Consider the following 23,621-nt stretch of genomic DNA (forward strand, 5'->3'; position numbering starts at 1 on the left):
CTGCACCTGAACCATTCGAGGTTCTGCTCAAGGAATAGTTACTTACAAGAGGGAAAGCATGCTGACTAAAGAAACATGCATTGTGTATAGAAAAGAACAATGTGAAAGATTATTTCTGGTTCATCTGGGGACTAGTTTTGTAGCTTTGCACAAGGCCAATTACCTCTGTATGTATAGTATCCATCTGAGAAAGGAGGATGACAGATGACCAACTGCAGCCTGCAGATACGATTGGGTATTGTAAAACAGCTTAGGAGAAAGTCCTTGACCATTCTAAAAAACATACCAAAGCCACTGTTCCTGCCTAAAACCATTACATGATAAACAATATGCTCTAATTTTATCCACAAACTAAACCAGGCCATGACACCATTCAGTTTTTCTCTTCAGCTCAACTTCAAGGAATGTATATTTTCCCTATCAGTCAAAATGACAAAAACACAGAACAACTATGTGAACATGTCTCCTGTTGGTGGTAAGCTTTCTTTTAACTTAGTCTGAGCATATACAATAGTTTATTTTGAAACCTCTACTTTATAACGAAAGCATGCACAATTTCTCCATTCATCTGCCCATTAATGCAGTAAACATTTAGTCAGTTATTATTTTTGGACTTTCAAGGAAAGCCGTGATACAGTTGAGACACTTTAAAAAATGAATGTGGGTAGTGTTAACACAAGTGGATGGGTCCTAACCATAAAATCACAGTGATGTTTTACTTCTCAGTATATGGAATGTATAGGTGGTAGTTGTGATGAATTGATGGAGTTGGATTACTAAATCATAATATATATATTATAAAACTGTAGGAGAGGGTACTTGCTCCTAACTTTATTACTAATTAATCATAGTCTTCCCTACCTAAAAGTCAATACCATCTCGCCATAGATCGTGAAGGTGTAAAAACTAGAGAAAGAGTCATAGAGCAAGTTCCTTGTTACCTTAGAAACATGGTCTGTTGACCTCAGCATTCAGCTGTAGAACAAGTTCCAGAATAAGGGCAGTAAGATGAGCTCCTCTATTCTCTCTCATTTCATGTTTTCTTTTTCTTGAGTGGGTGATATTCATTATACTTTAGAATACACTCTAGAATACGACATAACACACATGCCTCATCTGAGATATGTGCATGAAGCTTCAGACCTTGGAAAATGCTTAGCATGTAACTTTTAACATTCTGAGTGTAGAAGGGTTAAAAGTAGCAAATTCCTTCAATGGCTCTTTATCAGACCCCATATCAGACCCCATATCAGTTTCTCTGTCATCCTATCAATGGCCTGATTCTGTCTATATCTTCCTACAGTATATCTTATGGCATCTGACATAGTCACCAAAGATTACTCTGACTAACAGAAGGATCTGTAAAGATAATTTATTCCACTGTGGGACGTTTTAAACTTTCCATGAAACCATCTACCATATTTTTTAGAAAGTTTAGAAAATTTGTTTTAAAAAAAAATTATGAATGCAAATTTCAAAATCACCTGTTTGATTCAGCTCATTCACGACTCAACTTTTTAGTCTACAGAAACTATATACTCTGGTACCTCTTCTTAGCTCTGCTCTCCACATGTGTGTTACATGCAGATCTACCTAGCAGGCCTTGTGTTTTCACCTACACCCATGTTAAAAGTGTTTCTTGGGAGCAGAAAGTGACTGAACTCCTCAGTGCCTTCTAGAGACTCCTTCACACTTAGTTGCCACTAATTAATCTTTTTAGTATGTTTCTTCAGCCAGTTACTGTCAACTATCCTCAACATTCCATATGCTGAGCCTCCTCTATGTATAGGGAGGTAGGCCGAAATGTGTGTTTGTATGTATATGTGTATGCATGCATGTGGGTGCATGTGTTCATGCATGTGGAGGCTCTAAGTCTCTTTTCTTTGTCTTCCTCTGTTCCTCTCTACTTCATTTTCTTAAGACAGGGTCTCCCACTGAACCTGTAGCTCAGTGATTAGCTATGCTGTCTTGCCAGTAAGCTCCAGGGATCTACTTGGGTCTACCTTCAATCCTATCTCTAGTCAGAAATGAGTACAACATCTGCCTTTAAGTGGGTGCTGGGGACCCAAACTTAGGTTCTTATGTTTGCAAAGTGGGCAATTCATGGACTGAGTCATCTCCCTCCACCCCATCGTTCGATCCTCCTCTTTCTCTCTGTGCCTGCAACTATAAAAATAAACTTCCATCTTCACACTTCTCCACCCCTCATGATGCATCATCCAGGCACAGATTCAAAAATACTTTTCATTGAACTTTTCTTGAAGTCTGGAGCATCTATACTTATGTATACTGTTCTGGACATTCTCTGCTTTTCATAGTATAAATTTCAAAATATTATAATTGCATTCTTTCTCTCAAGATTAATGTCAGTAACTTGTTAGAATTATATATACATATACATCATATATATATATATATATATATATATATATATATTCTCTTATCTTTAAAAGGTTAAATTACCAAAAGGCAAGTGAAGAAAGTATCTACTTTTAACAGAAAATTATACTGAGGAAATCCAAGTTTTTTAAATAGAGCATTTCTATTATGTAATTTATATTCAACAGCTAGTCATTATGTACCCACAAGTTAGTTGTGTGAAGGCTGATCTGGGATCTTATGGAATTAAAAAGCAGCAAGAAAGATAGACTCATAAGCAATCAACTCCGTAATATAAGAATACTTTAGAAAATAAAGGTTTATACAAGTTATTTGTATAATAGTTTTGCTGATACACACCTGTAACTCCAACAACTGAGAGGCTGAAAAAGAGGGCCTAGTGCTAACATGAGATACGCAGGGAGACTATATCTCATCAGTCAGTCAGTAAAAGATACTGAAAGCTACGATGAGGAGGAACTGACTTCTGAGTATCACCATGAAAACATCTTGGAAGTTATGATGTGAAGTAAGCCTTACCTGGTGAGAGGCTGCTAATGGCCACAAAGAAAAAGAAGGGTCAGAACACCACCAAGGGTCAGAACTACCAAGCAGTTCTGACAACCTGTAATGTAAGAATTCCAGGAAAGTAAACTTTAGTTCCTAATCAGTTCAATTGAGTTAACATATATCATATTTCTTTTTCATATTTGGTCTGAAAACCAAAGCTATATTATGACAACTAGATAGTAATGCCACTCCAAATCATTAAGCATGGTGGGAGAAAGAAATTTGTTGGTCAAATACTAGATGTCGTTCTTAAGAAAGAAAGTTCTGTTAAGAATTAAGACTGCTAATGATTTTCTTCTCCAGCTGCAGTGGAATGACATGAACTAAAGAAATATTATTTTATGTAATAGAAGCTATAGCATCCAGCACAAATGAACATGGAAGAGACTCAATACTCAGTGGATATTGCACCTCATAACATTGGATGTGTAGAAAGTCTTTAGGAAAAACTGTCTCTCACAAGATTTTCATTAATTTCTTTACAATTCGGTTATATAAAGCTGTATTCAACAAATATCACTCTTTTTAATTTCAGAGTCCCAACTTCAATTTTTCATCTCTCCTTAATAGGGTTGTCATAAAATATGTACATTTGCTAGGCTTAAAGTTTAAAGTTATAGTAAAACCTAATGTTGAAATGCCTTCATACATCACTGCATGTGGGGCTGTGGAAAGCTTCAATGGGAAAATAAAATGGTCAGTACTCACAGTGCATTTCTTCTCTTAATGCAAATGTATTTACCAAACCTCTTTAATTCTGAAAACTAGATGTTGAATTACAGTGCTCACTCAAATAATACTGGCTTTATTTTTCTCTCAATGCATCCCGATTGAAGTAAACACTTGGAAAGAACATCCTTTACTTAACTGCTGTAAAAAGCAGTGTTCTGTATCACCTAAGGTTCAAAGTATGCTATTGAAATAGAAATATGGACTTGTCCCCATTACCAACTATTGTCAGGTTATGAAAAATGTAATCATTACAATACATTATTATATTTAAGCGTAAGAGCTCTGAATTGCAATCTTTGTCGTTGAGTGGCATATTTTAAATGAAGAGTAATATCTCAGATCTCTTTGGAAAGCTTAATGCTTAAAAAACAATTTTATCTAACTATGAACAATGATAAAAAGCATTCTAAAATACATTTGGAGTATGCATGAAGAATATGAACATAATACAGAATTAAATTTAGAGCAATTAAGAGTAGGTTTTGAAGGTATTTTCTTAACTGCATTAATACACTCATCATTTCAGATTGCAGTTTTAATGAAAAGAAGCTATATGCAGTGACTTTTTTGACAGGAATTATTAAATAAGCATGCATTATCCAACAACCTATTTGGTTAGACAAAAGCTGAGGAGCATCTAAGAGTAAACACCAGTGGTGGTTTTAGGGATATTTGTGTCCTACATATACTTTAATGGTGACTATTAAAATGTGCTAAATTCTGAGGTTTGAGTACAGCAGAAACCATATTGCATTGAGACATTGCACCTGCAGTTTGTGGTTATGAAATCTGATTAAAAATGGTTTCATGTATGTGAGACTGTTTTATATCAGAGCTTCCATTAGTCTAAATAAGACAAGTATGCAGTTAGATTTATGTTTAAATTGTATCTCAAAGAAATGTTAAAAAATATTTTGAATAGTTCACTATAATTAATAATAGTTATTTATCCACTCCAGTAAGAAAATTCTCCAGCCCATCCTTATAGTCAGTCATAACTCACCCAAATGAACCAGAATAAAAGTTCCTCAAGCCATATGATAACCAGATATGAAAATAAAATACTAGTTTATTTTATCAAAAGCGCTGTAGAGAAACCAGGAAAATAACAATAGATGCTAAGACAGTGGCCAGCCATGCTGTGAAGCAAAGGTGCCCAAGGTAAAATGTAAATCCCATCTGAATAGAAAGCAGATTGGTTAGTGGGCTGGAGTAAAAGTGTTTGCACTCTGGAGGATAGTCAGCCAGTGTGAATAGCTCCCCCTTGTCCTCTCACCAGGAAAAGCAGCATTCTCAAACAGTTGGGAGACTCTAGGACACTGAGACATGCATTTTATTAGTTCAGAGTTGTGGGGACACTGAGCTTATGACAAGATGGGCAATATGGGAGAAGGGAGATCATAGAGTAAACTCTGGAGCTAGGCTTTGGAGCTTTGATGGTCACTGGAGGTCATTCAGTGCTTGTCTGGAATCAAAGAAAAAAGGAAGACAATGGGGATCAATCTAGATTCAGGAGTTAAAATCAATTGTCAGTAAAAAGTGAGCTGGCCTGTGTAAGACCCATTGTGTTTAAAGAAAATAAATGGTAAATAAACCAATCAGACTCCCAAAGTATGAGCCTCAAAAATTTGTATGTATTTCTTAAAATAAATAATAAATAATAAATAAGCACATGGCACTGTCACCCACTAGTTGGGGAAGCTGGTGGCGTTTAAAGGCTTCTGAGCCTTTGATACATCAGTCTGCCTCACTAACAAATCTTTAAGAAAATTGGACATGTCTTGGAAGTCTTTTCTGGGAAATATGCACTACATAATGCTTGCTTGGAAACACTAGACCATATATGGGTTTATAGTTAATGATCTTCATGCTGTTGGGTGGATACGCCAGAAGGACAAGGTCACGTTTAAAGAACACTGAAATTGCAAGAGTGGGCCATGTGTACTTACTGAGACCAGCAAGTAAATGGCATGCAGAACTGGAAACAGGAGCCCAAGGGAGCAGTTGCTGAGGGAAAAGAGCATGGAGTAAAGTTTCTCAGAATAAGATGAATAGAGGAGACAGTGATTCCAGACAGGGAGAGCATCCAGGCCAGGGAGCTGCTAGGCTGTGCGTGGTGACATGATAAGGATGTGAATGGTTGGGCTGCCTGGGAAATAGACAACTGTGAACGTGACAAATATTTGTAGGAATGGATTATGGGACTTGGTCATAGATTAGACTAGAAGAGAAAAGGTCAAAGGTAACAGTTACTGATTTGGGAGAGGAAAATCAGAAACAGGATCATAAAACCAAAATTCCTAATAGTACTTCCCAGTGCCCAGCTGAGTTTCTCTAGAGAGAGTATATTGTCTGAGGATTGTACCCACAAGCCTGCAAGGGTTGGCAGTTGAGTGGCACAAGAGTAACCAGTTTTATGTGTGTGTTGTTTTGACACAGATCTAAAATATCAGGTTTATAATATCATGGCCAGTCTTCAAATGATTAAAAAAAACAAATCAATCTCTAGATTTATAATTGGGAAACCCGGTAAACATGCTGACGTTGAAGAAGCTGAATTTGAGGTTTCAAAGAAACAAGATTGTTTCTTCCATCCCTTTCATTTGAACGCCCTGAATTAAAACTCACACCTCTAGTTTCCTAGTCTACCACTAGCTAGAAATCACACATTTTCAAATTGTAGGCAGAAATGGGTTTAGATTATTTGCTTGGTCTTTGCATGTGTTAGCAACACCCAAGGCTCCAGCAGCTCCACACCACTGTTCTGCAAAGGTAAAAAAAAAAAAAAAAAAAAAAAGCCGTGTGAAAACATACATCACACATGAGTAAGGCTTTTGTCTTTAAAAATGTGTTCTTTTCCCAGGTGACTTTTACAAAGAGGAAATTTGGATTGATGAAGAAGGCTTACGAGCTGAGCGTGCTGTGTGACTGTGAGATTGCACTGATCATCTTCAACAGCACCAACAAGCTGTTCCAGTACGCCAGCACGGACATGGACAAGGTGCTGCTCAAGTACACGGAGTACAACGAGCCGCACGAGAGCCGGACAAACTCAGACATTGTGGAGGTGAGCACTCAAGCTGTGAGCAGGCTTTCCGCAGAGCCGCGCACTCGGGCCCGATACCTTCTTTTCTTATGTTCCTAGTCCTGTACCTGTTCTTGGGATGATTACCTCACCTATGACTGCAACACCCTGGTTACTCCTCCCAAAATAGGAGTCAAAGTGGTAATGTCGTGACCCATACGGGATCTAGAAATCAAGGTCCAGGAGCAGATGAGTGGCTGCCTCTTTTACTAGTGAGTGGTGTCCTTCACTGCGATTCAGGACCTGTGAATTGGAAACTGTGACCAGGAGCTATGTCATCCATACGTACAGTTCATTTTAAGTGTATAACAGCTTCCCCACCAGAATCAAAACATTTTTTTCAGGTGATCTCACTTGAAGCTTATTATCCGCCATGTATGTCACCTCTTTCTAACTCATTCTCTCTTCTCTGGGAAAAGTAAAGGCAGCTAGTTATAAAAAATACTGCTTTTCCTCAAAATGATATCATTACGGCATTGGAAACTTAATATATATGAAGCCAGAAGTCAATTGACAATGGATTTATAAGGTATGGGTCAGTATTGCATCTAAGTCAGATTTAGAACACTGTTTGGATCTAAGAGAAATAAGTTAACTGCCATGCAGAACTCTTCACATGTTTTAGATTTGGGTGAACCTTTTGAAGTATTTTCAACATGTGTCCTATTTAAATGTTGTCACCTTATGAGCAATGGCTCTGCAACTAAAAGGGAAAGAGAATTTTTCTGTCTGCCTAATTTTTGCATCTCCTGTCCATACTTGGGAGAAGTAGGTTTGTACCAACTGGAAGGAAGCAAATGCTTCAGAAACATGAAGTTCACAGTTGGGTTACCAGAATACAAACCATTCTCAATGCACACACCTCCTACATACTCTTCTTTTGATTACACCTCCTCTAATAAGTAATTATTTGAGACTAATTCTGATTTCTTTTCTTTTATATGAAGTTTTTGAAGGCATTGAGTTTACTGATTTTAAATTTTCATTCTGTCACTTTGTCTAATAAGACCAAACAAACAATTCCAGTTAAAAGTCGAGATATGTCATGTTTGCTTACGTTGGTTAGTAATCTGTGCCATTCATTGCTGGGATTGTCAAACTTAAGACTGGTAATAAAATTTGCCTGCCTTTAGGAAAGCTGTTTTCACAACTACATATAAACTTGAAAATGTGAAACCAAGCATGAAGGAACTAGTCAGTTGTGAGGTTCCAAGGGCTTTTGTGTGTGTACTGTATCCTTCAACCTTATCTCATGCTACAGTTGTAACAGCAAACATGCCAGATAGCAAACTGAGTTGAAGTCTGACATTGCACTTGATGCCCTTGGACTAGATAGTCCTCCATAGGCTCCGAGACAGTAGAATTGTATCAATTGAATTAGAAAAATATGTTGACGTTTAAGTTTTGCTTTCAAGGTTGACAATCTTGAAGATTCATATGAGGAGTTGTGCAGACGAGGGTGCTATATGCCTTAAAGGTGAATTCAAACTTGGTGTCCCATAGGATAGTTTCATGGTCTTGTTTGGAGGCTCATCTGAGAGTTACAGGCTGTGATATGAGCGTGGGTAAAGAGTCAGAGATTTGTAGTATCATGTAATGTGGCAAGAAAGCATTCTCTCCAGCTAAAGGTTTCCCATCTCAAAAACAGAAGAAGGAAGACTGAGAATTACAATCAGTGGTACAGCTTCTGTGCCTACGGGAGTACTACACAAAAACTTTAAAAATCTCCTTCTGCGACAATATAATTTATAGAATCATTGAAAGGCCACAGTAAAACTCTTAAGTCCATTATCTTGTATTTAATATAAACATATTAAAGCTCTGAATCGCTCTGGGCTTCTAAATTTCTAGAAAAATCTAGAGTTTGTGACTCAATATTTTGAGTGGATACAATAAGTGACCCTAACACATTGTAAGTGTGTCCATGTAGACCATCTCTGGAGCATTCCCCACAATTCAGCCCTCCTCCATTTCAGAAATAACAGTTGACGGAGAAAGTTGTAAGGCAGAGTCTCTAAGAGAAAAAGTTTCCTAACACTGTCACGTGTACCACTTTTAAAAATATGGACTATTGAAATAAGAATTCTTGAGGTAAGAAATTTGAGTGGGAAGTGTGTGTATGGCGTGTTCCCTCAAGTAATTAGACACACGAGGTTTCAACTCGTTGTCGTGGAGGACCAATTATAGCAGAGACTAAGAATCTGCAGTTGGAAGAGTTCTCTTTTAGAACAGGTCTAACGGAAGCTTAAAGTGGAGATAGTTTACTACTCCTGGGTAAAATTTTGAATCCTATTTATTTTAATTTAATGGAATACATTTAACTGAGTAAGTTTAATGAGGAGCATAATATGTTCCATAAAGGGTCATTAGTTCTATATTTCCCATTTGGACCATTGCCTCTCTCCCTTAACCCTCTACCAACAGTTTACTCACAGGAAGGAAAGGTTGGGGAGAGAGGGAATGTTATGATTGCTAAACTAGAGACTCAAGTGCAGATTCCTGGGCCACGCTGGAGTAGAGTTATAGGGTCACAGGAAAGCCTGCAGTGCGTGGGTGTTGAAAAGAGATTTCTCCTTTTAGCAGAAAGCTCTGTGTAATTACCATGTCTTTCTTGATAATTAGCCCTACTGTTACAATGGCACAGAGACACACAAAGGCTTAACAGATAGGCTGAAATGGGTTTTTTTTTCCTCCATTGTATCATAATGCAGCTTGAATATCTGTTTAGATACACTATATAAATATGCCAGATTTAGTAAATGTGTTAAAATTGTAATCCATTGTTTAAAAAAGAAACAAAAACAGCTATTGTCTTTAAAATACTTCCTTTGAAGAAAGTCCATTTTGTTTGGCTCTGTAGTACATAACTAGATATTTACCCAAGTGCTAGCTTACAGGGCTCTGACATTCAGGTAATATAAAGGAACTGCCCTGGCACCACTTCTCTGCTAACAGAAGAAAGTCTGGAAGTCTCTCTCTGGCTGTATTACTGAGGAATAGTTTGTTAAATATTTGAGAACAACTTGAAGGATGTAGATCCGACAGGACTAGTGCCCAGAACGATGATGCCTGAATTCTGAGCAGAATCAGACAAGCATTCCTGTTAAAGATGTAAAACACAGTTACAAATAAAAATGGCTTGGCAACAGATGGAAGACAAAGGAGCAGTATCTGTAAATACCACATAAGCTGCTGCAAGGACAGTGGTGGACACTAACAGTTCAACCTCACTACATGACAGCACATAGGTCCTGCAGAATAATGCAAGTGATCCCTGGAATAACAGAGACCAAGACTAGCCGTTATCCCATATCCACATCACGCCTACTAAACATGAAACCCACGGGTGGGTGTATTTAGCAGTTGGCCACTCACTGCTCAGAGGGTTTGTGGAATGGTCATCCAGTCTGGACCAGAAGTCAGGCTACTATGTGTAAACAGAAACAAAATGTAAAAAAAAAAAAAAAAAAAAAAAACCCTGGAGTCACAAATGTATCAGTAGATGTGGTAGATATGTTCTCTCTCTCTCTCTCTCTCTCTCTCTCTCTCTCTCTCTCTCTCTCTCTCTGTCTCTCTCTCTTTCCCCCAGTGTGTGTGTGTGTGTGTGTGTGTGTGTGTGTGTGTGTGTGTGTGAATGTGACAGAGAGAAAAAGAGAGGGAGAATTTAACGGAAATTGTATTTTCTGTCACCTGAGTCCTGTTGGATTTAAAGATAACTTAGAAGCCATTGTTGCATAAAAAAATGTTTCCTTGCCCATTAAGCGCAGTAAGTGTTAAGGCCTAAATTAGGACTTGCAAGGCCTTAAAATAGCGTTTAACCTTTGTTGCCTCATAGCGCTACTGGAAGGTTACACACAGTCTCAGTGCTCTTGGAGAGGAGTAAGGATCGGCAAGTACAATTTTTGTTGAAGAAATGCAAAAGTAGGAGAATTAGACCTCTTTACAGAGGAGTATTACAGAATTTGAAATTCGGTGTCAAATGCAAAAACCACTTCACTTGACCTTCTATTACAGACAAACCAATATAACCTGTAATTATAAAATATAGATTTATAAAATTCCTTGCATGTGACGTAGGCTTATTTTATACACAAGTACTTAACAGAAAAGGCCTGTTTAGTGACTTGTTTAGTAGTTTCTAGGCTTCCATTTCTTCAATCATTCACCTAACAAAGATTTGTTGAATTCCTGCTGTGTGCTACGTGCCCGTGGAATCTGTGAAGTGCGAATATGACCAAAGTCCCTCAAGAACTCTGAGTTCTGAAAGTGGCTCACCAGGCCAGGTGACCCTGCCATTTATTCCCCTCCTGCCTTTGCTTGTAACTCAGTTGACCCAGCAATTTCCCATCCTGTGCTTCAGACACACAACATAGATTCACCTCCCACACACAATTTACCATAAAGTTTACAAGGGGGATGGTGACATAGGAGGAGTTAGAGAGGGGAAAAGGAGGAGAGGAATAATATAAATACAGTCTCCTATATGAAAGTCTCAAAATTGATTAATTTATTAAAAATTCACTATCTAGATCTGTCGTCACTCTTTGTGTCAACCACTAGCCACATGGGGCTCTTCACATTTAAGTGAAATAGCACTCGGTGAAATTTATGATTCATTTCCTCAGTAGCAATAGCCACATTTCAAGTGTTCTGTGGCCATATGTGGGCTCGTGGCTACTCACTGAACAAGGAAGATCCTCACCCATTGGTTCTTACAAAAGGTCAGTGAGACCACACTGGTCTAACTGAAATGTGAAGAGGGTATTTTAACTAATTGTACCCTCAGAGTAAATACCAAGATAAATCCTGTAATTCCTCATAACTTCATTCTTCAAATTGATATGTGAGGGGTACGTTTCAGAAGTGGCCAACTCTCCAGCACTATCTATAACTTTAGAATACAGAGTATGAAACTTCTTTTTAAAAAGATGCCAGTTTGAAGCTCAATACTTAGTAAAAAACTAAACACACATCTTACCTCAAGCCAGTAACCACAGTCAATCAGTAACCTCACTGTCTGGTTAAAACACACCCACACGTGGTCTAGGCTGTAGAAAGGCACTACCCATGTGAATGGGGTTGTGGTGCTGGTTAAATCTTCATCCAAGGGAGAGGTGTTAGATCTTCCACGATACCATTTTAAATATTTGTGATGCAATATTGGACCACTGCCTAACTTTATGATTAGTAATTTCTGTTGAAAAAAGTTCTCTTTAGAAAAATATCTAAAGAAATAATATCCGTGATTTATATTAGAAATATTTCATAGATTTACCATAAAATATAATTGAAATATTTCATATGGCTAATGACTCAGGAGGCCTCTGCTGCCCTATGTTAAATCAAGTATAGACATGTTTTCAATAGATTATTTGAATTATTAACAAAATATTAGCATATTCCATAAATATTTAAACATTCTATGTTGAGCTTTCCAAAGACAAAGAAATAAACTGAATTTTGGAAAAGATTTTTGCAGATTTTCGCTTTTGTTTTTTTTATGTATCTTTAAAATTTTCATTAAACCTATAAATCATGTTTGCATTTGTCCTAATCAGTCAGACTACAATTTTTGATATATTCATATTTCTCATAGCTATGCTACAATGGTTTTGAAAGCCATTTCTTTCTAAAATGGTGCTTTTATTTCATTTGCATATATTTTATAAACATAAAAATCTGCTTTGCATATCATTTATTAAGAAAGCAATCATTGTTGAACAAGAATAATGTAGACATTCGATTGCTTAAGTTATGTGCATAAGGCAGTAAAACTGGGTTTCTTGTGCTCTCCTTTACTTCCCAGCTCTGATGGCTTCACAGCATCAATACTACAGACAGGGTCATCAGAGAGTCCTTAGCTGTGAGAGCAGAAAGGGCCATGCATTTGAAAGCACAGCCTGCTGCCAAGGCTAACTTCATCAGGATTAGTCATTACCATTTCTCAATATTATACCTTTTCAACTGAGCCTCATTGAACTACAGCAAACCAAAGTCCTCATGTCTTTTTTTCTCTTAACAACTAGAACAAAAAGAAAGAAAGAAAGAAAGAAAGAAAGAAAGAAAGAAAGAAAGAAAGAAAGAAAGAAAGAAAAACACTTAGCCTAGATGAGAATCATCCATTTGGGTGATATTTGCACATTTTCTGTCAGGTAGGACCTGATGATTACAACCTGTTTGAACCAACGAGAGTAGGGTAGCTGTTGATAACAGGCAGAGAAATGCTTCATTGCTTGAATTTTAAAACTGCCATATAGAATATTAAAGGGTAGAACATTTTTTTCTCAGATGTGTTACTCAATCTATACTGAAACTCAGAAGTGAAGATTTTTGGAACAATTCTCAGTCCTGTCTAAAATTAGAACAAAAGATACTGGTGAGTCTCAAAACTGGATTGTCTATTTAGCACATACATTGAGTTGCTGGAAGGTTGTGAGGTTGGTTTGTTCTGTTATGTTTGTTTTGTTTTATTTTTTTAATTGGAACTAGTTTTTATTTGACTGAAGGATATAACAATAGGACATCATAGGCACTCAATATACATCAACTTACTGATGCTCACTATTCTATAAATAAAATCTATGAAGACTTCCTTTTGTTGTAGTTTCATCTGCTCTAATAGTAAAAGTGTCTTTTCGAGTGAACTAGAGGTGAAGAAATGTCATTATTTCATCAGAAAGCAAAACGTGGACTGAGAAGGTGGCCCAGTGAGTTGTAGACACCCTGCACAGTCCCACAATGGCGATCAAAACAAGCTGAGGATCCCTGGAGCTTCTGCCTAACAAACTACTTTAATCAATAAGCCCAAAGCCCAGTGTAAAACTTTGTTCCAAAACCAGGCAAGACTTCCTTCTAACATCATACCCGTATACCCTACCCACAGACATGCAGTCATTGACACACAAACAAATACCCAGATGTGTGTGTAAACACAAGTAGATAAGGAGATGGAGATGGAGATGGAGACAGACTGAGGTGTAAAAGGCACAGGAAACCTAAGAGGAATATCCTGGCCAAAAGTAAATGCCTTCCCTGCCAAGGTCCATTGATTCGTTGGAAGAATACATTTCAGGGCCCTCACCTGGATTTAGGGTGAAGGATCAATAGGTCAGTCTGCCTCTGGCCCAATCTGGCATTCCTTGCAGTGTCTTCCTAGGATGTTGATTCCAGTGTGTTGGGTCTATGTATGACACAGAATTGTGTATTCCCGACATGCTTCTAGTCGATGCTGGTCTCTGTGACCACTCGCTACATTCTGAATGAAATTTGAAGCTTTAACTGTAAGTTATTTCTTCTCTGTAGTTTCACTGGTCAGGATCATATAAAATAGACTCTCAGCATAATACCAGTAACATTTCTTTAAACTGATAGTCGACAAAACTAATTCTTCCAAGCCTGAGTTGGCTTTTTTAGGAAGTACCATTGTTAACACCTATTATTGGGGCGAGCAGGGCATTTGGTCATCACATTAGGCTCCCTTGCCCTGTGACCAGTCATTTGGGAGTCGCTTTCTAGAGAAGGTGAGGAGGAAAATTCTGAGCCAAAGTCCGAAGCTTCTGGAGAAGTGTAATGTTCTTGGTTGGGGTGAGTCAGAAGGGCAGTAGAACATCTGCTGCTAACTTTACTATCCTTATGGTCATGAGAATCCTTATGGTCATGAGAATCCTTAGAACAGTCTGAAAAAAAAAAAAACATGATGCTTAATCACTAAAAGAACTATAATTACATTAGTGGTGCATGTACACAGAACCAAGTACATGGGTAGATTATGTTACAGACTCACTGTGTATTTCTGATACAGTATCTACCCACTTGCCACATGTATTTCTGATACAGTAGCCTACTTGCCACGTTATCTAGTTCCATCTCATTGCTGTTCACAGCTTCCTGTTACCCTGAAATTCAGCCACTTCATAGAGGGACTGAGTGAGGAAAAGGAACTTTCTGTCAATTATCTGTAAAGGTCATAGAGTTAATGACTAACTGGGAGGTTAATTAGATTCTGAAAGCCTCTTCATATCAATTAAATCTCTTATCTCTATGTTTCAGTAAATAAACTCAGTAACTACTCAGGGCTGCTGTTCTGAGGGAGGAAGCATTATAAACAGCATCTGTAAATGAGTGTTTGTTTATTCTCACAAAAAAAAAATTCTACAAAAATGTAGATATATATGTTAATTATGGTACCTCCTCAGTTTCTGAATTGTGTGCTGTATTTTCCAAAACGACACATGAATCCTCCATTATATTACATTTATAAACAAATGTCATACTTCTATAATAGCAAGGAGACCATTTCATAGAGTGGAAAACTGAGGTTACAGTGACCCTAGGAATAGCTAGTAACTGAAATGTTATTCGTTCAGTTTCTGAAACATTGTATTTTTGGGAAAAAAAAATATATATAGTGTGTGTGTATGTGTGTGTGTGTATATATGTGTGTGTATGTTTTTGTGTGTGTGTGTGTGTGTGTGTAGTGATGAAAGTCCAACCCCAAGTTTTGATTCTCTAGAAAAGTACTCTCCTCCTGAGTTATACCTTCTATGCTAATGTATATATTTTTAATAAATTCTATATTTAGCTTCTATATTATGATAATAATGGAGTCATTCTTGTCTCATGAATTGTCCTAGATAATAGAATCACATTTTACAGGAGCTGAGATGAGTCAGCATTGGTCAGTAAGTGGACCCACTAACCTTATACACGCATATACACTGACATTAAGTGAAGGTTCAGATCTTCTCTCTCACTATCCAGATGTATTTCAAAATGCTCAAGAACCACAGGACGCTGTAATTTCATATGTAGCCATACATCATTAAGGCTTTCTACAAACAGTACCAAGTGTGCTGGTGAGCGTAACACTCTTGCCATTGAGATAGCTGGCATACTGGTGATTGGACATGGCCTAATGAAGGACAGACTCCAAAAATTGCTTCTCCTTAGCTGTGATTGTGCTGAGTTCATTACATATTTTAAAAAAAAAAAAGCAGAAGCTAGATGGACCATAGATGGACCCATTTTGCATTGGGAGCATTTTAATGAAACTTCATCATTTTACTTGAACTTTCAGAAATATACATTCTAAAGCCCCACAAATTAGAATTAAATGTAAAAGTTTAAAATTAGTTTCAAGGGGATGCAGTTCATTGTTAGAACATACCCCTACCATGGAAGGTGGTGGACATTTCCAGCACCCCCAAACAGTGTTACAATAACATAACATTGTCTGACTGCAGTCAAGTTATGTAATCTAGGCTGCAAGCTCCTCCCTTGAGTTAGTTTTGTTTCCATTGAAGTCTCTCCTGGGCCTCTAATTAGGATTATGGGCTGTAAAAGATGTCAGAGCCTATTGTAAACTATTTAGTTATAAAAATTATTTATACTTTAAAAGCCAGGGAGGAAGTTCAGAGAATAAAAATAAAAGATAGCGAAGAGAAACAAGTTCTCAACTTGAAGAGGTATATTTTATGCTAATAAATGTATAATTTAATAAATAACACGTTTATCATAAATAGCTAGCATTTCACATGAATTAAAAAATTTACACAAAAGGCAATATATTGTTTATTTTTTTTCACAAATATTTAGAAAATAAATGTGCAAGTCATGGTGCTAATACCCTGGAAAATAAAATGGTTGTGCCATGTTCACTATTTCCCACCCGAGAACAGATAGTCTAGCATAAACAAAACATATAGAGCTTTTGGCATGTCATTCAGCAGATAATGGTGACACTGAGTCTGTATACCAAGCATCTTTCTGGCTGCTAGAGATGCAACTGTGTTTACCCTGAAGCCCAGCAATCCGCACTCTGGGAGAGCGCCACTACATGTAGTGTGGGTTATCCGAGGGAAAAAAAAATTACAACTTTGAGCACCCAAAAGCATCATACTGGATTTTGAAGGTTTTGATTTCCTTGATCACTTGTTTATGGTGTGGTGTGGTATGCATACAATGGATCCCATAGAGCAGGAGTTACAGAACGTTCTAAGCCACTAGATATGGCAGCTGGAAACCAAACATAAGTCCCTACAAAAGCAGTATATGCTCTTAATTGTTGATTGACCTGTCTTTCCAGCCCCTCATGGTAGATTTGTAAATGAAAGAGTGACCTTGAATGATGAGTGGAATATGTTGATGGGTATAAGCATTTATTCCCATTTAAAGTAAAAGTAAGATTAATGATCTATAGATTTCAATATATATTTAAATATTAAAGAATATAAAAATGCAATGATACAGAGTCATAAAATGTATGTAAAGGTATATCTATGGTATAGATATAATGGGGTCTGACTTTCCATTGGGTTCGATTTTTTTAAATACACGGTTTCTCTGTAAACAGGTAGTTATAATTTTAGGGAAAAAATAAAACATAGAATACATTAGCAAAATTCAGCAGAGATCTTCCTAAGTTTGATTTAAAAGTTCCACTTTAAAGTTCTATCCCACACCCTTGTTTTGGCTTGACAGAGGAGTCCCCACCCCCTAATTCTAAAACAGGATACTTTGGCTGAGGGGCTGGAAAACTGTTACATACTTGTGTCGCATTCCTATAACCTAATGTTCTTCAACTTTTTCTCTCAGTTTAATCATTGGAGAATGTTCTTTATTTCTATAGTCACCGTTTCACATAGTAACAGCTTGTTGTATTATGGTCTGTTAGCCAGAGGGTAGGTTTATTTTTAAAACCCTGAACTCTGAATTTTTCTTTATTTTTCCAAGATTGAAAGCAGCTGAAATGCCTGGAGTTACAGGTTGAAGGCTGCTTCACAATATGTGGGGAGAGGCTTCATTCCTTCCTCTCTCTCTTTGTGTGTGTGTGTGTGTGTGTGTGTGTGTGTGTGTGTGTGTGTGTGTTTAAATTTTTTTTCCCTAACAAATGTCTTCTAACTGGCAGTTGTCTAAAAATAGAAAACTGCTTAACTAAAAATAGCCTGGCTCTCAGTCGTGCCAAAGAAAATGGAGAGGAATAGGCGTGGAATAGAAGGCTGAGTAATCCAGTTCTATTCATTCAGAGAAACCTTTGAGAACACAGGCCATGATAAAGTGCCCTCCAGAAACCACAGGCCGGACTCTCTCTTCAGACTTCGAGGTGCCAGTAAACATTTTAGCCCCAGGATACTTTTTTTCCCCTTCATAGATTGTAAACATTTTCTGAAAGACAAGGCTTTGTTTCACAGAACCTGACAAACTGCCATAAGTAACTTTTGTAAGGTCTTAAAATTTCATAATTGTAAGGCTTTTTTTTTTTAAGAAAAAAGATTCTTAAATGAAAATGTTGGAAAATAATGTACATCATGTAATAATTAACAGGAAACTCTGTTATAATAAAAAAAAACCCTACTTACTGCTTGCAATTAAACTCAAAACTTTAAAGTTTCACAGAAAGAGATTACTTGTGTGACTCACTGTAGCTGGAGAGCAGCAGCTGACTCATTGGCTTTAGGCCCTTAGTGGTAGGACTTCTTGGTGGAATAGGTCCCCTGACGACCCGATTTAACCACTTTCTTAAAGCTGTCTTCGCACAAGCAGTTTTTTCCTTTTAATTCTTAAAATGGAATAAAAATCATCTTTTAGAAATTCTTTATAAAAAGATGGCTTTCTCTTTTAAAAAACTGGCATTCTGACTAAGCCATTTTTTTAAAACAAATACATAGACAGTTTTTGCTGTTGGTAATACACACACACACACACACACACACACACACACACACACACGCCATTTTCTTTTGCTTAAGTAATCTGAATAACCAGGTCAAACATAGCAACAGGGTGTGGAAATGTCAGCACAGGTCAGGGGTTGGATGGGTCTGAGGATTGTTATTTTCGGTTCCTGTAATGTGCTAAGGACTCCTGAGACAAAGGAAGCTAATGGATGGAAAGAGACTTAAATCATTGTTAGAAGAATCAAGGTCCTTGTATCTGTGTACATCGACTCTTCTGGTCTCCTTCCGTCTTGTAAAGCGTTTTGCATGTTGGCCCCCTACTGCTCTTTGTAATGGATGCAGACCACAAGTGATTCCTTTATGCAGCACACAGGGTGTAATTGTGTCTGTGTGGTGTATTAGTAATTACCAAGCTGAATTCCCATATTGTATCTTTACTGCAGGCATGGAAAAATAGGGCACACAATCCTGCATAACCATTCTCAACCTAGATAGTGAGCCACTTAGAGCTGGGTTCTAGGGACAAAGCCTTTGACATGCACACTTTACAACAAAATTGTCATTATTCATTCAACTCTGGCAGTAGTTGTCTTTGATATTATAGTATCTTTTTTTTTTCTCACCATAAAACTGTGTTTGCACTGCAAAATATTCTTTTTAATTGTTGATATAAAAATTTCATATTGCTAGATAGCATAGTGGTGTTAACTCTATTCACTACGCTAGTATACAGAAAGAACTGTGCCCGAGTTTCTACTTACAATAGGTTATATGACATTCATAAACATCTCAAAGTATAATTATGTTAGAGTCATTTTGCCCTTAAACAGTCATAGTTTCATATATAATTTATCAGTCTTGACTCAAGCATTGTTAAACCAGAAAGAGCTGACAACAAATTTTTGTTACAGTAAACAGATACAAATTAATTATTAATTGCTTCTCTATAAAATTTGCATCCATCCTTTATGTATTATGTAGCTGTTATCGATTTGACTACCTCCTAATCTGTAGGGACTTGAAACAACTTCAGGACTATTTATCTATAATAGAAGTCAAAATAAAGCAAGCAGGTTGGTTTAAACAAAATAAATTCCACGTGTGTATGTGTGTGTGTGTGTGTGTGTGTGTGTGTGCATCAGATGCTTATAATGACAATAAACTATTGTTAACTAGAGTAGTAAAGAAAGCAATATGGCCATTTTGATTGAGGACAATAGATTATTGGATATAGTTTGTAGATTACTAATGCAGTCAGGATGTTAATTACATTTCACTATCAAATCTAAAAATGACCTTTTGGTCTTTTATGTTTAAATTTTTATTTTTGACTGTAGATATTTTTAATTCAAGTGATAATTATTAAATTCCAACTATGTACAGAACTCAGCAATGCTAGGAGAGAGAGAAAGAAAAGTTTGTACAACATGATACGTGACTATCCAACCTTCCAGCTAATCTAGAAAATACACATGGGAACCAACCTGACAAGACAATTTAGATTGTGTGTGGGATATCTTATGAGGGCAACAGAATATTGTATTTCAGAGACCATCAGCTCTGAAGCTTTTCTCTGCTGTATGACTAGCACTTTGTCCCTGAAATTATTTATGTTCTGTGTCTCAAGGTCATTGTTTGCAAATGGGATTAATAATAATAGCGAGTATGTAACTGCTGTGACTCGTAGGGACATTTTGAACACTTGGAACAGGTGTCTGGCCCATAGTAAAATTGATAATGAAGACAATCGTAATGATGGTGATATATGGGTCAGACTAATACCTAGTGGAAGCAGAATATTCAAGCCTAAAAATATTATTTATTATCATTGTAGGTTCAAAAAGTAAAATTCAGAAAGGAGCTCTAAAGTCTGTGAGGGAGATCTTTCAAAAGATCCGTGATTAAGAGCATCGTGGGGAGGTGAAAGCTGAAAAGTATTAGAGTGATGATAATAATACAGTATGCACGCACAGGAAGGGGCAGGGCAATGGTTGTGAGGTCATTAGGGAAGAAGAGTCAGACCCAAGAAACACTAACTGCTTAACATGGAATTACGTATGATAAAAAAAAAAAAAAACAATATGAAAATGTCTGAAAAAAGACACAATGGACTCAGGCAGAATAGCAGAAAAGAAAACTTGGGAGATTTTTGAATAAAATTAGCTATCTCAAAATCGAAACAGCAAAATTAAGTTTTAAAAAGTGCTAAACTATTTTAATTTGGATAAATAGTGTATGTGTATGGGTGTAGAAAACTTAAAAGCTTTTCTTGTGTGTGTGTGTGTGTGTGTGTGTGTGTGTGTGTGTACATTTCAAGCTGTTTCAGTGACCCTGTAAATATCTGTGATTGTATATAAGACATTTTTACATGCATATGATTTCAGTTTGCACTGATAATGTGCACATGCATTTCTCTGAGGAATATTTATCATATACATTATGCTAAAAAATTGTAGAAGCTACAGGTCACATATTTAAAGAAATATAAGCATCTGTACATAAAATTGAAGAACTTGGAGTTTCCTATGAATGTGCAATTTTAATGACTATACAAACAAATCAGGACTCTGTACACACATACACACACACACACACACACACACACACACACACACTATCCAATATGCAGACCCATAAGCTTTCTATGTGCTGTAGAGTCTGAAGCCTGAGAGCCCAGCTGTCTCACTACTACAGTGGCTAACGTGGTATAAGAGGCAGACATAGACTGGAGGTCACACAAGCCACATTTCTATACTTGTATAAACTGTGACCTTGGGCATGCTTCAAAACATCCACTGAAATTCAGTTTTTTTTTTTAAATTGTAACCTCATGTTTGGTCTGACTAGGAACACTCACAAGTAATGTGCATGGCCATTAGCACAGGGAGGGTGTGTGATCTGCAGGCAGACCATGCCATTTCTTCTCTTGCTGCTCCTCCTTCGACAAATTTTAAAACATGTTACACACATACACTCACACACACACACACACACCTTCTACATACTGAAATCTGCAGTGTATTTTGTTTTTTATATCTTAAAAATTATTTTGTGATTTGCTATGGATGTAGTTCGGTCATAGTGTGCCTGCCCTACTGTGGTCAAGGACCTGAGCAGAACAGATCCTCAGCACAGAGAATGCCGTCATTTTGTGAAGTACTTTACGTAACAGACACATAAACGGTATTTGATGAACTTCTTCGGACAGTCTACTGATTTTTAAACCAAGAAAATATGCACAAAAGAAAAACTGGTTCTGTTAAGGAACATCAAAATAATGTTGAAAAGATGTAAGAATGACTCCATCAAAAAGGATACCTATCTCAATCTCTGTCGGCAAACTTTGTTAGAGTTATAATTCTAATGTGCATGGTTTGCCTTCCTAACTGTGTGCCTCTGAGAGAGAGCACAGTCAGACTGGAGCGTTGTGTGTGAGACGGGTGGAGGGCAAAGACACTGGCTGAGCTTGGAAAGAATGTGAAGGTGACCAGCAAACGCTAAGACAAAGAGTGCCCCTCCTATGCTGTCGGTTCCTTTCTGACTCAAAAATAATTAATTTCATTATAATACTAACCAGTCGGCAGTGTTTAGTGTGGTGATCTTGTTAATGATAAAAATACATGCGTGTCCTAAATTGCTTCTAGTGAAACTTTTAAGTATCTCTGTGCCAGCTCGCTCGGTATTCTGATGGCAGTACGATACACGCTGCTGGAAGTGAGCCAAGCATTTGCTAATGTATTATACATTTGGCTCAGCTCCAGGACAGCAGGTGTTTTAAATATTCCAGTCACACACCCACAATGTATATTGCCACTGGGGGAAAAAAATAGCATTTCTAAACCACTGATGTTAGCTGTGAACAACACCTATTTTGCTCTGTAAGGACAGTGTGGATGAACCATGATGGGGAAGGAACCTTTCTCTGATTGGAGGTGCAAACAAGTCATTCCGAAGTCTGCACTTGACCACTGGCTCCCAGACCAAGGCGCTGGTTGTTAGTAATTAGAAAACGAGTGATCAAAACCCAGGCAGCCAACAGTTCAATGCTTTCCATAAGCGAGTTTCTGCGAATAGGAGAAATTCTACTTATATTAGAGAAAATAGTAGTAAATTGTATGATAATAAATTGGTATGTTCTGATTAGGGGAAGAAATCTGTGTGTCATTAGAATCCACCATTCAGTTTGCAAGCAAACTAATGTGAAAAAAAAATGACTTTCCTGGGGTTCTAATTACTAAATTGAACTATTTCCTTTTAGAGGAAAAAAAGGGGGCAATAATAGCTGTATGGAAATACATCTACAGAGGAATAATTCAGAAAATTATTTCAAAAGTTTTAACTTCCTGCTAGACACACACACACACACACACACACACAGAGAGAGAGAGAGAGAGAGAGAGAGAGAGAGAGAGAGAGAGAGAGAGAGAGAGAGAGGTTGCTACTGCTGTAGTTGTAGTTTGGGTTTTTTTTTTCGTGGTTTTTTTTTTTTGTAAAGGAATGAAACCTGCAGCCCCAGCAGATGAACTCAGATGTATAGCTTCCATTTCCCTAAGCACAAGTTCCTGTGTCAGATCAACAAACCTTCATTGATCTTTATCTGACCCTTTGGCTTCAGCAATAAGTAATGCAGAAGGGCTGGGAAGTTCTGACTGCCCCAGCCACCTGCTTTCACCTCACGCTTCATTTCAGTATAGACGGGGCCTCTTTGATGATTGGTCAATAATGCACATTACCTCATGGAAACAGGCTTTGAACTGCGTTTTTACTTCCTCTTTTAATGGTGCTGTTTCCTCTCTTCTCTCAACTGTGATCTTTAAAAAGAAGCGAGATGTTATTCAAAGCAATGGTGATGGCAAGTTTGAGCATTTTGAAACTGTTCAGTGGTTAGTTAGTCTGATTTGTCCGACAGAAAACTGATGTTGAAGTCCCTGCAGAGCCCCAACCATGGCTACCAGAAACACCTTTAAATATTATACAACGTGATTTTATTTCCATTTTCACAAAATCCAGTTTTCCATCTGAGAGACACACACATTGAGTGTGCTGTGGGAAGCCTCCAGAGAAAACAGGGGAGTTCACAACTGCAGAGACAGTCGGTGACTGTGGGTGGCATTTCTCTGCTGAGTCAGGTCCCCAGGCTCTACCAACAGTGCAGATTTCCTGACAAGATGTGAAAGCCC

General features: G+C 37.4%; 1 protein-coding gene across 18 annotated transcripts in view; it reads left to right on the forward strand.

Moving 5' to 3' along the window:
• The window catches only part of Mef2c (myocyte enhancer factor 2C), a 162,293-nt gene that overhangs the window by 80,392 nt on the left and 58,280 nt on the right, over positions 1–23,621 (forward strand). For all 18 annotated transcript variants that reach the window (XM_076927084.1, XM_076927081.1, XM_076927087.1 and 15 more), the window contains one exon: positions 6,545–6,748. In XM_076927084.1, the coding sequence (XP_076783199.1) occupies positions 6,545–6,748 (204 nt within the window). The remainder of the gene's footprint in view (positions 1–6,544; positions 6,749–23,621) is intronic.

Source organism: Arvicanthis niloticus, chromosome 29 (genome assembly GCF_011762505.2).
Source record: "Arvicanthis niloticus isolate mArvNil1 chromosome 29, mArvNil1.pat.X, whole genome shotgun sequence".
Taxonomy (NCBI): Eukaryota; Metazoa; Chordata; class Mammalia; order Rodentia; family Muridae; genus Arvicanthis; species Arvicanthis niloticus.